Below are 13,831 nucleotides of genomic sequence, written 5' to 3'. Positions count from 1 at the left end.
AGAGACTGAACCCGTCTCCTGCGTCTCCTGCACTGGAAGGCAGATTCTTTGCCACTAGTGCCCCGTGGGAACCCCCCATAGATAATGTTAAGAAGAATACAATCATTAATAATTTTGATTGGCACCTTTGTTGCCTATTATCAGTTAGTGTTCACCAGAACTGATTTCTCAACAAACATTTTTAAGTTAATTATTATGCCTACTTAGGATGCTTGAAATTTTATAATAATCACACTAAATTTCACAAGGAAATTGGGGTTCCAAGGAATTCAGAAGTTCTGACCTTATACAGTGTTAAAAAAGGAACTTTCTAAAGAACTTAGCATAATTCTAAAAATCAAGTTTTAGTACACAGGTATTTGTGACTGGTCAACTGTCTTCCATAAATCAACATATGACTTTTTTATGCAGTTAGGAAAATTTAAGTTAATACTACCTTTTTACATATTTAGGACTTTGTTAAAAAGACAGCAGTTAATTTCTCCCGTACCCAGCAGCCAACCTCTCTTATTCTATACAACTGAAGTGTGCTAAATCGAATCATCTCAACCAGATCCCAAGCAGCAGAGCCTGGGGAAGATGTTGCCTGGATACTTCCTGTTCTCTCCTAGCTTCTCTCACTGTTGGACAAGTCAGCTCAGCGGCTGCCATGTGGCGCTCCCAGCACTACAACATCCCATCTTTCTAAGGCTGTCTGGAGAAACATACTGAGCATTTGCCCTAACTCCACTTTTAAATAAAAGATTTTCCTCCACTTAACACTCTTTGTGGTCACTGTCCAATAGTCTTTCTGGTGCCTTTTAAACTCTGATATTCTAAAAAAATTTTCTCTCACGTTCATGTTAAAAGGCTAACAGGGACAAAAAACCTAAGGCAAATTGATTTAGACATGCTTGAAATACAAGAGGCGTTAACATTTCAGGACAGCTGGAAATCCTAAAGGAAGGAACTGTATTCAACAAGTTGTGGCACTGGAAAAGTCAAAGTCACTCAATCGTGTCTGACTCTTTGCGATCCCACAGACTGTGGCCTGCCGGGGTCCTCTGTCCATGGAATTCTTCAGGCCAGAGGACTAAAGTTGGTAGCTGTTCCCTTCTCCAATGGATCTTCCCAATCCAGGGATCGAACCTAGGTCTCCCACATTGCGGGCAGACTCTACCATCTGAACCATTAGGGAAGCCCAATAACTCATCAAAACTGTTTGCACTGTTAAGTGAAAATCAAATTGGGTGGTTTGAGTTATATGGGTGGAAATCATGATAAATATGCCAATGGAAGTTTCCAGGTTTAGGAATGCATGTGCAAGTGACTCTGGTACACAGATGCTGTGAATACACACACCATAGGGAGGCAGGTGAAGTGGGCTTTAAGATTCCACCTAACATCCTGGAAGTTCTCTTTTCTCTTGGAAAACTCCTGCTATATGAACCCATCCTGGTAACACCATCTTCAGGAAGGGAAGCAAAGCCTCCATCAGGGTCCTTGTTTCTGCCTCCATCAACCACAGAACTAGATGCAACAAAACTTAAATCTCATCATGCCACCTCCACCAAGACTGACTTTGCTTCTGTCTGTTCCTACCTTTCTTTCTGAGATAAGTTTAAACAGGGATTGTCATAGGGAATAAGTCCCAAGTAAAACTGACTTCTTAATAGAAGAGCACTTGCCTTAATAAGAAAATGTGACAAAGTCTGAATAAGGAATGATGAAAGCTGCAAAGCAGCACACACCTTTTCCATTTGGTTGTTTCTAATCCTCGGTGCTTCTGAAAACTGAATTTTTGGGTAATGTTACATGGTTCTCTTTCACATCTTCTTCATAAAATAGAGCTGGCTGGTATGCAGATATTACTTGAAAGCACAAATATTACCAAAGTTCCCACCTTGGCATATTGATCTAGTTGAAACAAAACAAACCATACCTACTCTATCAAACCCCCAATTACTAATAGGAACAAGCAAAAATGAGTATCTAGATTATTAGATTGATGATTTAAAAGCATATTTCATTATATTCTTAATGAAATAAATTGGCATTAAAAGGTAGGAAAACCAATTACATTTATGTCTTTTTTTTTACATTTATGTTTTAATAAAGGTAAATAAAAGCCAATTAAAAAATTTTTTTAATTCTAGGGTATATATACTGGGGGTGGGGGACAGCACAAGAAAGTCAGTTCAGGGGCTTTTTTATGAACAAACGATACTCCTGTCTTCCCCATGAAATGCTTCTGAGCAATTCTGTAAATCAAACCGGTCACACAAGACACTGAAAGGTGACAGTCTCTCGCACTTGTTACTTTTAATTCCCGAGGGTTCAGTAGCTAATATTTTCACTTCTGGGTAAGAGAAAAGGCATTCTGGTCCATTAATTCGCCTACTCGCTCCTGGAGGACATTAACCAACTCTGCTATTACGAAGACATGAGTGTCATCAATGTCCTGAATGATGAACTTCTTCCCGAGGGCATTTGACTCGTCCAAGTACAGCAGAAACTGCTTCATGGCAGGGTCACTGTCGAGATAAAACACGTAATGAGGAGACAAAGACAGCGGAAACTGCTTCGTGGCAGGGTCACTGAGAGATAAAACATGTGACAAGGGGACACCTTGCTGTCTAGGTACACCAGAAATGAAAACTGAGCACAGAGTGTTTGAGGATGATTTTAAAAGTTGTAAAGTGTTCCCCAACCCCTCCCTTCTCTTCTCTGCCCCAAGGGTTGACGATTCACAGATGCAGCTTCATTGAGAACAGTTAGTGGAAGTTTAGAAGAGACTGACGATGAGATTTTAACGATGAGATTTTAAATAATAATTTGTCAGTGACAAGTGAAGCAAAAAGTAAAAGCAACAGTCACAGCTCTGGGTTTGGGTTAACAGGGACCCAAAGCATGGCCCTGTTGACTGATTTTAAAAATGTCAAAGACAATGTATGGCTGGTAAAAATATTCAAGTATTTTTCCCTTCTTTAATTCTGAACCTCTAAGTCTGAACTACCATTCAGAATCTTTAAAGGAAATTCTAACCAAATCTCTTTGAGCAAACTGAGCTCAAAAAAAGAGCTAAATTCAACTATTTGTGATTTTTAGCTTGGAATAAACAGGATAGCCATAAAGCAAAGAGAGAAAATTTTCTGAATTTATAGAATTGTTTTTTATAAAAACCTGAATCACAACAAAGGACATAATATAATATACAATAAAGTGTTTAGCAAAAGATGAATATAAAATTATGTCAAGTTACATACAAATTTTTTTTAATTCTTAGAGAAAACACAATCTTAGAGAAAACATAATCTCACATAATCTTTCGGTTTTTTTGACGGATGTCAACATCAATTACAAAAATGACTATTTAATTCAAAGAGGTCAGTGTAATTTACTGAAAACCATATATATCTTATTGCTTTTAAGTACAAACATAGGTATATGTGAAGCTAACAAGTAATGGATTTAAATTACTAAATGAGTATGGTGCAAGGCATATTAACTATGAATAAAGTCAAGTCTTCCTGAAAAAATGACTGTCTTAATTACTTTCAACAACTTGCCTTCAAAAATAGTTTTATTAACAATTTACTATGCTCTAAAATGATGTTAAAAAATAAGCATGTCTGCCCATGTCAGAAATGACGCAGATTTTAAATTTAGCTCCTAGTATGTTTGTTACCTTAGGTTCAGAATACTTAGGTTATATTTATCCACTTAAGTTTGGCAAATTCAGTTAAATTCTATAGTTGCAGTATCAGAATGACCATACTAATGTAGGATATTGATTTGCTCAGAAGTAGTAAATACACTATTTTAAGTTTTATTCTCTCATTCAATAAAAACTTACTGAGTACCCAACATGTGTCAGTGCTATTGTGGTCTGGGGGATCCAGCAGTGAAACAAACAATAATTTAGAACCCTTTCTATCGTGGAGCTTACAGTCTAGTGGTAACACTATGACAAACACACAAAAAGCAAGGAAGCGGAATAAGAAATGGCAGAGATGACAGTGACGTGATCTTGGAAGTTTAAGTGGGGGCCTCAGGGAAGGCCTTACTGAGCAGGTGGTATCTGAACAAATGTCAGAAGGAGGCAGGGAGCGAACCATGGGGTGACGCAACACAGAACTGCCCAGGCAGAGCGAACAGCAAGGCCACAGGGCTGGAATAGGGCGACCGGTGGGGTGGAGCAGCACAAGATGAGGTCAGAGTTTTATCCTGATTTAACTTACAAACTGACTTGACTTTTAAATGTTAAGGATCATACTGACTGCAGGGCTGAGAAAAGACTGGTGGATGGTGGAGGCAAGGCTGGAAGGAGGGAGACCCTTTAGAAGGTGACTGTGGTAATCCAGACAAGACACAACAATCTGGACCTCAGTGGTAAAAGTAAGGTTGGGCAGTGGCTGAGTGCTAGACATAGGCTGAATGTAAAGCCAACGTAACTTGCTGAGACTTGACTCGAGCTTTGAGAGGAATTAAGGAGATGCCAAGACTTTTGGCCTGAGTTAATGGAGAGATGGAGCGGCCTTGCACTGAGATGAGGAGGAACACAGAAGGACAGGTGTGCAGTTAAGATCAGGAGTCCAGTTTCAGGCATATTACCTTTGAGATGTCACCTGCATGAAGCGGCTGAGCAGGAAACTGGATATACAATTCTGGATTTCAGCAGTGAAGTAGAGAATGAGGAGTTAGTCAACGCTGTCTAGATGGCATTTAGAGCCACGGCCAAGGAGTGAGCAGAGCTAGAGAGGAAAGTCCAGGCAGCAAACCCTGGACACCCCAACCCCAAAAGGTTAGGAAGGAAAGGAGAAGCCAGCAAAACAGACTATAAAGTGACCAGTGAGGACGGAAGAAAATCTGAAGGGTACTTGGAAGCTATGGTAACAAAGGATATCCAGGAAGAGGACGACCAACTAGGTCAAATGCTGTTAACAGGAATAGCAAGATAAGGACTAAGAACTGACCACTGGATTCAGAAAGTTACTAGACCTTCACAAGAGCAGTTTCAAGACTATGACAACACAGGAGAGAATGTGACTGGAGTGGTTTTTAGACTGAGAGGACAGAAATAAAAAAAAGGGATCAGAGACGTATCTTCTGAGAAATTCTGCTACAAAGAGCAGGAAAATCAAGTGGGAGTTGGAGAAGGATGTGAGAAGCAAGAGTGTCTATTCCACACCCTCCACCCACCTGGGTTGGGGGCAGCATTATAAGGCAGTAAAGAAAGAAAAGTTGAGAAAGCAGGACAAAAAGAGGAAAACTGTGGAAGAGGTGTCTTTAAATAGGACAGGGAGGCTGGGATCCAGTTCCCAAGGAGGGAGGCTGGCTGGAGATGGGAGAAGAGACAAGTCATTCACAGTTAGAGTCGGGGCGGGAAGAGTGTATGGGCCCAGGTTCATGTGATAAAGCCTCCTTGATGTTCTGACTGCTTCCATTTTCTCAGTGAAACAAGAAACAAGAAAGTGACCAACTGAGGTGAGGACAGGGGCGGTTTTTGTGATAAGAGAAGGTGAAATACCACATTTCATTCATTCCAAGAAGATTTTAATTATCTCCCAAACTGGGATGGGTCTTAATTTAATGGCATGTGATTTTTAAGAGAGACATAACATATTGCTAAATTTTAAAATTGATGGACTCTTAATTTGATGAAATGTAACAGCTTGACTAGGAAACTGGGAGAACAAATGAACTTAGGAATTTGCAGGCTACATTTATTTGTCATGAGTTTAATAACAGTCATGAATTTGAAGTGAGACCAATCAGTATGCTCTCCAGCCATCTAGAGTTGTGCAAGTAAAGGTTCACAACAGGGAGAGAGCTGGACTGAACCCGACCTGGTGAATGTGACCGAGACAGGGCCAGGGGAGCTGAGGGTCTTTAAGAGGACGAGTGAACTGATGGAAGCGAGCGTGCGGGGCCCGTGCAGGACAGGGAGGAGCGGGGGGGTCAACAGGCTGCAGGCCTGGGAGAATCAAAGGAGCTGCCAGGGAGGTCCAAAGGAGCTGTGTGTGTTAGTTGCTCAGTCGTGTCTGACTCTGCAACCCCATACACTGTAGCCCACCAGGCTCCTCTGTCCATGGGATTCTCCAGGCAAGAACACCGGAGTGGGCTTCCATTTCCTTCTCCAAAAGGAACTATAGACCTAGGGTATTAGAGGGCATGAACTGGAAAGAGGAGGTGGTGGTCTGAGGTAGGTGCCTGAAACAGAGGTTTTGAAGAGACCGCAATATTGGTAGGTGTGACAATGCAAATGAATGGCGACAGCAGGACAAGGAAAGCTCATTGGAAAAGGAGGTCAGGGAGCTGAGAGGTCATCAGGGGACTGAAAGGACTACACACATGAAATCATTTAAGAATTTGTGGAGCCCTCCTGAAGAGTGACAGGTTGCCGTCAAAGAAAAACCTTCAAGGAAAGACTCGGGTGTTTGTAGATGATTACAAGGGAGGATTACTGGGTGGGCTCATCAGATGTGGAACTGGGGGGTTTTTCTGGAGGGGGGAGGGAGGATTTCTGGAGGTGGCAATGAGAAAAAAGGTAGATATCCATCCCATTTCTTGGCCCAAAGGTACAAGAGATATAAGAGAAGAAAAGTCAACAGAGCGGGCTCAGGGGAAAGCTAGGTTTTTATTATAACAACAAAAAAAAGGGAATTGCGGGGGGAAGAAGGATGGAAAGTTGAGAGAAGAAGCAGGGATCCAGGGGGTTCCTGCTCTCACCAGGTTCTAGAGGCCAAAGTGGAAAGGATGTGGCGGGGGCAAGAGGGAGGTAGAGTTAATGTGCTGATGAACAGAGCCATAAGGTAGTGAATGTAAAATGAATGAAGGATGACCTGGAATCTGTGGCGTTTTGGGTGACTGAGGGCCTAGGAATGAGAGTCTCAAGGCTGATAATGACATGAAAGAGGAGAGTGAAAAAGTTGGCTTAAAACTCAACATTCAGACAACTAAGATCACGGCATCTGGTCCCATCACTGCCTGTGCAGGATGGTAGAGACAACAGGGGTCTTCTAAAAATACAAAGAGAGGCAATGTGACGGTCACAGATTTAAGCAGATAGTGAGGATGTTAAATTTACACTTGCAGTAACCCCCTACCTTTGGCAGTTACACAGAATAAAAATTTTAAGTAAGAAATTTTTGTAAAGCAACACCATCCTGTATGTTGAAAAATCTCACTGAAGTAAACAATCGTACCAATCATTGATACCCAGTCTGTGAAATATTAAAAAAAGAGTTCAAAGAGTAATTCTAGAAAGAATCTGGCAGTAATGAAGTAGGCTGAACAGGGTTCTTTCAGATCTTACAGAAATGAAAATGGGAAGGCCCACAGGACGGGGAAACAAAGCTTTAGCTTCTCTACAACTTCTGTCCTCCTGCTCAGACCCTTTTTGAAACCTCAGCTGCTGTCTCAACTGCTCCAAGCCTATAATGTAAAAGGAGGGTGGGTGGGAAGAGGTGGAGAAAGGAGGAGACAGGTGTGGGGAGACAGAAACCACCCCTTGGCTTCAGCACTCTACACCCAGGCTGCTCCCTCCTGTCCCTGCCAGGAGGGACGTGCCTCTGTCTCTCTCGTGGTGACCCTGATGCCCACTTCACCCTCACAGCCTTTCCTGTCCTGAACTGCCTTAGACCCCACAAGAATCTCAGTATCTTCTACAAAAAGCACACATTCAGAGGCTTCTTAAAAAGATACACTTTAGGTGACAGGGCAGGTGATAGGGTTAAAGTTAACCCTTTAAAATAATCTGTGGGTCTAAATGGAACAATGAGGAGAAATAAGGACATTACAAATACTGCTGTCCGAATTGATACGTTATCTTGTTACTGTTTGAGTGCGGTATACTCACAGACAACACACAATTGACTAGTAACTGTTACTGGGATTAGAGACAGCAAGGGTTAAGGGGTTGTGAAGACTTCATCTCCAGAAATTTTATAAATAAAATACATCTACATACTTTCCATTAAATAAAAGTTGAACAAACTGAAGTGCCAGGTGACTCACATCTGTGCTTTTAACCAATAGGTCAGTGTTTTCAAAATTTTTGCCATTTGCAGACTACCCCTGCCATTTTAGCCATCTCCTATTACATGTGCATTATGTATTACTCAAGTGTTTTTTTTTAATTGCCTTTAAATCAAATTAACATTTCAGCTTAACTTCAGACCTAGTACAAAATCACCAGTCATCTTGATGTTTTTTTTCCCTCTGATGAATTAAGATGGTCATAGAAAAAATATTTTTGTATATAACTAAATCACTCTGCAGTAAACCTGGAATTAACATTGTAAATCAACTGTACTCCAGTTAAAAAAAAACAAAAACTACTCTGATGTAACTAACCAAAAAGGAGGCCTATTGAACAAACCTTTTCTGTACTGAAACTTGAATTCAATCTATCAAGACCCACTCTAGTTCTCACTGTAGTAGTAGAGAAGCTCTAAAGGAACACTAATAATCTGGAATTTAAAGTGAGATTATACCCCTTGATTCAATTTTATTACCAAAATTCTTTCAATAAGCAAATATTTACTAAGTAGCTCTCTCTATATATATCTCAGGCATTGTTCTGGGTGCCCAAGAAACTTCAGTGAATGTGGCCTTGCTAAGAATAGAAAGCAAAGGCTCACAGAAGACATTATAAATACTGTGAAAGAATAGGACAGTGGTTAGACTGGTTTGACCTTAGTTCTGATTTGCTTTTCATATAGAATGTAGGTTTGGAAGCCAAAAGTGTAAGGACAAGACTGGTCTAATACTACCTACTTCTCCAGATTTTTTGCTCTCGTGCTGTGAACTGGCTGGAATCTGCACCTGTACTACAAATCTTCCTTGCTGAAGCACTTGCCAAACCAACTGCAATTAAGGATCACACCAGAGGTCTGCTTGAGCACCTGCAATCAGATGCAAACACGAGCTGAGCATGTGCGGCTTGCTTCAGTAACTGCTGTGGTTGGCTCCATTCGGGAAACTTTTGGTGTGAGGCTGGCAGGCAACGACAAAGGTGGATCCCAACAAACAGGAAGTTTTCACCAACCTCATTTTGACAAAAAAATATGAAAATCTTTAGACTCTGGTATTTGATAAGCGTTGGGAAGAAAGAATCTTATGATATTCATGTACTTTTCAATTTTTCAATTCACTGACAGTTGGGACTAAATGGTCAATGTTATACACTATTTATTTATTTTTTTAATGTAGATCTGTACTCCAATTCACCTAAGTGCTTCATACATCTATGAATACTATGAGATGGTAAACAGAAGTATACAGCTGCTGTCATATTATGAACAGTCTCCCCTGTGGCATCAAGTATAGACATGAGGGGCTGAAGGACTCTTTCGGGCACCACCATCCCAACAGGCGCACCTACTCATGAAGGAAGGGCCGCTGGCCTCGCCACGCCCTTTACGACTCTATTGTTGCTTAGGCCTGGAGTCTTCTTGGAAGATCTGGATCTTTGGGAAGACAGCTGCCCTTCTGAAAAATCGTTCAGGCTACACTTTACGTTTCACCTTGAAGGGAAGAACTAAGTTTTGCAAGGATAGTTGTTGTTGCCTAGTCACTAAGTTGTATCTGACTCTTCTGACCCCTTGTCCATGGAATTTTTCAGGCAAGAATATTGGAGTGAGTTGCCATTTTCTACTCTAGGGGATCTTCCTGACCCAGGAATCGAACCTGGGTCTGTTGGGTCTCCCATACTTGCAGGTGGGTTCTTTACCACTGAGCTACCAGGGAAGCCCCTGGTGAGGAATAGCACCCATCTGAAAAATAAAATTCTAGTCTTGGTGCAAAACAATTCTCCACTGCGAAACTGATTACCAAACTTCGGCTGATTAAGAGCACTGTGTTAAAATCCTTTTGTATGCACAATTCTGACTTAGTAGATTTGGGGTGAGGTCGGAAAATTTTCATTTCTAACAAGCTCCAGATGGTGCTGGTGCTGCTAGTCTGAGCAATACATGGAAAAACAAGGTGACAGAAGGCCACTAGTGCCCAGGGACAATTTCGAGGCTGATCACAAGCAAACCAGTGGGAGGTCGCCCCATCAGGGAAAAAACTCTCAGTTCCTCTTACAAATTTGTGCTTTCTGTTCTTAGGGCTAAAACTGAAAGCCTACCACCAAAACTTTAATGAGTCTCCCAAAGTTTTGCTCTTTAAAATGCTTCCCAGCTATCATTAAAATATATATATGCATGTGTGTAATACAATTCTAACCGTCATTCCAAAAGGACTATTTTGGAAACAAACTAAATTATTCCCAGGTTATTCTTGAATAGGTACGAATGACAAAAAATGGATGTGGGATGGGATTAAGAAGCACAGCAAGGACAGATGGAGAAGGCAATGGCACCCCATTCCAGTACTCTTGCCTGGAAAATCCCATGGATGGAGGAGCAACTCCATGGGGTTGCTAAGAATCCGACACGACTGGGCGCCTTCACTTTCACTTTTCACTTTCATGCATTGGAGAAGGAAATGGCAACCCATTCCAGTGCTCCTGCCTAGAGAATCCCAGGGATGGGGGAGCCTGGTGGGCTGCCATCTATGGGGTCGCACAGAGTTGGACACGACTGAAGCGGCTTAGCAGCAGCAGCAAGGACAGAAAGACGATGTGATAAAAGAGCCATCACACATCATGAGGAAAGGAAATAAATATTGTTGGACAATTATTCAGCTATTTGACCCCCCCAAAAAAAGACAGCTAATTAAAAAAAAAAAAAAAGACAGCTAATTTAATATGCCCCTCCTCTCAATAAATTCCAGACAAATGAAATGCAAAGTATCAATCAAAAGAAAAATATGAAGACCCTAGGAGAGAGGTGAATACCGATCAAATCCAGAAGGAAGATTACATTTGGAAGAACTGGAAGAAATAAAAGGGAAAACAGCTGACAATGTGTGTGTGGATTCTCTGTGTTAAAAAATAACATTAAAGGACCAACCAGAAAAATGTTTTCATTAGTGACGACAAAGTAGTAAGAAAAATAAAAAACAAAAAGTGGCTCAGAAGTGTTTTCCAAAAGACAACAGCACAGTATGCTTGGAATTCTGAGATCTAGATCCATCCCTTGGCTTTCCCAAGTGAACGTTTCTCTCATTTCTAGCATTTACTTTCATCACCAAACAATCTAGTCTCTCGTGTTAAAACAGTGAAAGAAACAAGCAGCAGAGTCCCTTAACAAATCCTTCTTCTGTTACCAACACATTTCTCTATTTTTTTTGCTTCCTGGTGGCTCAGACAGTAAAGAGCCTGCCTGCAATGAGGGAGAGCTGGGTTCGATCCCTGGGTCGGGAAGATCCCCTGGAGAAGGCAATGGCAACCCACTCCAGTATTCTTGCCTGGGAAATCCCATGGAGGGAGGAGCCTGGCGTGCTGCAGTCCATGGGGTTGCAGAGAGTCGGACACAACTGAGGGACTTCACTTCACTTGTTCATTATCAAGACAAACAGTCTCCACTTCCTTTCCTCCCTTCCCCTTTCTGAAGTATCTATTCCACCTCTTCACTAAATTAGTGGAGCTCTGATTAAAAAAAAAAAAAAGAAAAAAAAAATCAATGACGTCTAGTGTGTCTTCATCTTATTCCACCTCTCACCACCACTTAACACAGCCTACTTGCTTTAGTGAAACGTTCCCTTAGGTTCCCTCCTACTTCAATGGCTGTTTTCTTAATTGCCTTTGGTGGTCTCTCCACTCAAGCTAAATCTGCACTATCCATAAAGCAGCCTGCTAGTCACACGTCACTACTGAGCATTTGAAATGCAGCAAGCCTGTGACTGTGCTGAAAAAGTAAAGGAGACATTGGATTTTGAAGCTCTAGTATGGAAAAAGACTTAACACGATTCTGAAGTGTTAGTGTGAAATTTGAGGATTTTGTACCTGGTGAAATACTTCAGGCAGACTGAGTTAAATAAATTTCACCTGTTTCATTTTACTTTTCAGTGTGGCTACTAGAAACTTTAAGACTAAATATGTGACTCATGTTATATTTCTACTGGATGGTGCTGCTTGAAATGTCAGAGTATCCGAGGGTTTGGTCTTGCTCCTCCCTGAACGGTGCCACCATAGAAACAGTATCATCATTCATATGAAGGCTCACATTAGAGGTAAAGAAATGTAGACAGTAGTATTTTCAGACAATCAGGGAAGGATTCCCAGATGAAACAGAACTGTTTGGTGGGGCAAAAAAAAGCAGAGACTGAGCAAGACTGGTCCCCAGATTTTCAAACTGGGGATAATTGAGCTCTACTTTAGCTTTAAGGAGCTAACTCTGCCCATAGCTTTTAGTTTCTCCTTTGGAATGTGTGCCTAGTTTAAGAAACCTTCAACTGGCTCTCTTGTTTTTTTCTCTTCTTTAAAGACCAAAGTTTGTGTGACTTTGGCAGGCCCTAAAATTCTAGTTAATCCCTGATGATTTGAAAATACAAGCACTGTTCCCCTAAAGAGGATTAATTTAACAAATATGCTACCTGCCACTGACCAAAACTTGTTGGAAATAACGCAATTACATCAATTCAACAGAGATGCTGAAAACTGGCACTAAGAAAAGACTCAGCAACAAAATTTGTCCCACTAGTTACTAAGTGAGAAAAATGAAGTTGAGAAAGCTCAAAGACTTGATTCATTAAGATCTTAAGAACAAAGCAACTAAATGGATTTTGGAAACAGCACACATGCAAATCAAGATTCAATGTGCAAAACAAACAAGAAGACTCAAAGTGCGGATTTAAAACTTAATAAGTATCAAAACTACTAACCATTCTATAAGCACTCCTTTCAAGACGTTGACCATCTTTTCCCAGTCAGAAGGTGCTGATGACTCTAAAAATGCTAACAAAAGCCTAAGGTGACAAAATACAAAGGCATTAACTTCAATATCCTTTGGTGATTTACTTCTGAACAAAGGCAAAAAATTAAATGCCAAGACTAAACATATAAGTCTATGAAAGACATAGAGCTAACATTAGGAAAACATCCTGACATTCTGATCTTTTAACAAAATTCAAACGAGTCTATCTGGGATAGTAACAATGCACAAATCTTATTTGCAAACAAATCCTACCCCCAGTCAATCCTAATGAAAGCCTAACGGGGCCTAACTCCACAGCAATGTGGCCAATCCAGGTTTCAGACACGGCCATTAATCAAAAGATTTCTTTTCCCTACCCGGAAATATGATAAAAGGTAAAATTCTCGGAGACAGGAGTCACAGAACGGTAGCTTCGCAGGGGGTCTTAAAAATTATATGGGGCTCCGACCATCTCGTTTTACAGATGAGAAGGAGCGAAGAGATTGAAGTCGCAGCTACCTGCAGAAAAAGAACAATCTGTGTCTCCGGATCTTGTGTTACTTTGCCAAATAAAATCTGTACCCCAGTGACGTGTGCTTGAAGGCAAGGAACCCATTCAGCGCACGCCAAATTAACTCTTATTAAACTTCCACACCTGGGCGCTGGGCAATGCGCCCCCAAAAGAAATGCACAGTTCAACTGCCGCGGGGCAGCCGCCCGGCCTCGTCAGAAAGAGACAGGACAGAACCCTGTATCCCCGCAACCTGAAAGACAGGTTTCTGGGACTTTCCCCTCTCCTCTTTTTTCCTTAGAAACCCACAGAGCTTCCACGCACCCCAGGCTCCCCTATGGCTCCGGGAGCCGACGCCACGCACCTTCCACCCACGGACCCCTCAGCGCCTCAGCACCTCAGCACCGACGACAGAGTGCGCATGCACCTGCTACGTCATCGCGACCGCGACGGCCTCGCGGGTGAGGCGTGCCGGCGGGGAGGCGGGACGTGGGCGGGGCTTCGCGGCGGGGCGGGGCGGGGCGAGGTGAGGGCG

At 41.8% G+C, this 13,831-nt stretch overlaps 1 protein-coding gene across 3 annotated transcripts; it reads right to left on the bottom strand.

Annotated features, from left to right (window-relative positions):
• Positions 1-2,107: 2,107 nt before the first annotated feature.
• Positions 2,108-13,788, bottom strand: GTF2H5 (general transcription factor IIH subunit 5). Of its 3 annotated transcripts, XM_043888182.1 has the most exons (4): positions 13,661-13,708; positions 12,754-12,837; positions 8,889-9,031; positions 2,108-2,513 (listed from the first exon to the last, which is right to left on the bottom strand). In XM_043888182.1, exons 2-4 carry the CDS (start codon positions 12,754-12,756, stop codon positions 2,333-2,335), a joined length of 327 nt encoding a protein of 108 aa, XP_043744117.1. In that variant the 5' UTR covers positions 12,757-12,837; positions 13,661-13,708; the 3' UTR covers positions 2,108-2,332. The 3 variants fall into 3 exon arrangements, with proteins under 3 accessions (XP_043744117.1, XP_043744118.1, XP_043744119.1); XM_043888183.1 differs by lacking the exon at positions 8,889-9,031 and having other exon boundaries at positions 2,287-2,513; positions 13,661-13,788; XM_043888184.1 differs by lacking the exons at positions 8,889-9,031; positions 13,661-13,708 and adding an exon at positions 13,621-13,644 and having other exon boundaries at positions 2,287-2,513.
• Positions 13,789-13,831: the final 43 nt, after the last annotated feature.

Source organism: Cervus elaphus, chromosome 26 (assembly GCF_910594005.1).
Source record: "Cervus elaphus chromosome 26, mCerEla1.1, whole genome shotgun sequence".
NCBI lineage: Eukaryota > Metazoa > Chordata > Mammalia > Artiodactyla > Cervidae > Cervus > Cervus elaphus.
Note: the sequence above shows the minus strand (reverse complement) of the source record. Positions and strands in the feature narration are given on the sequence as shown.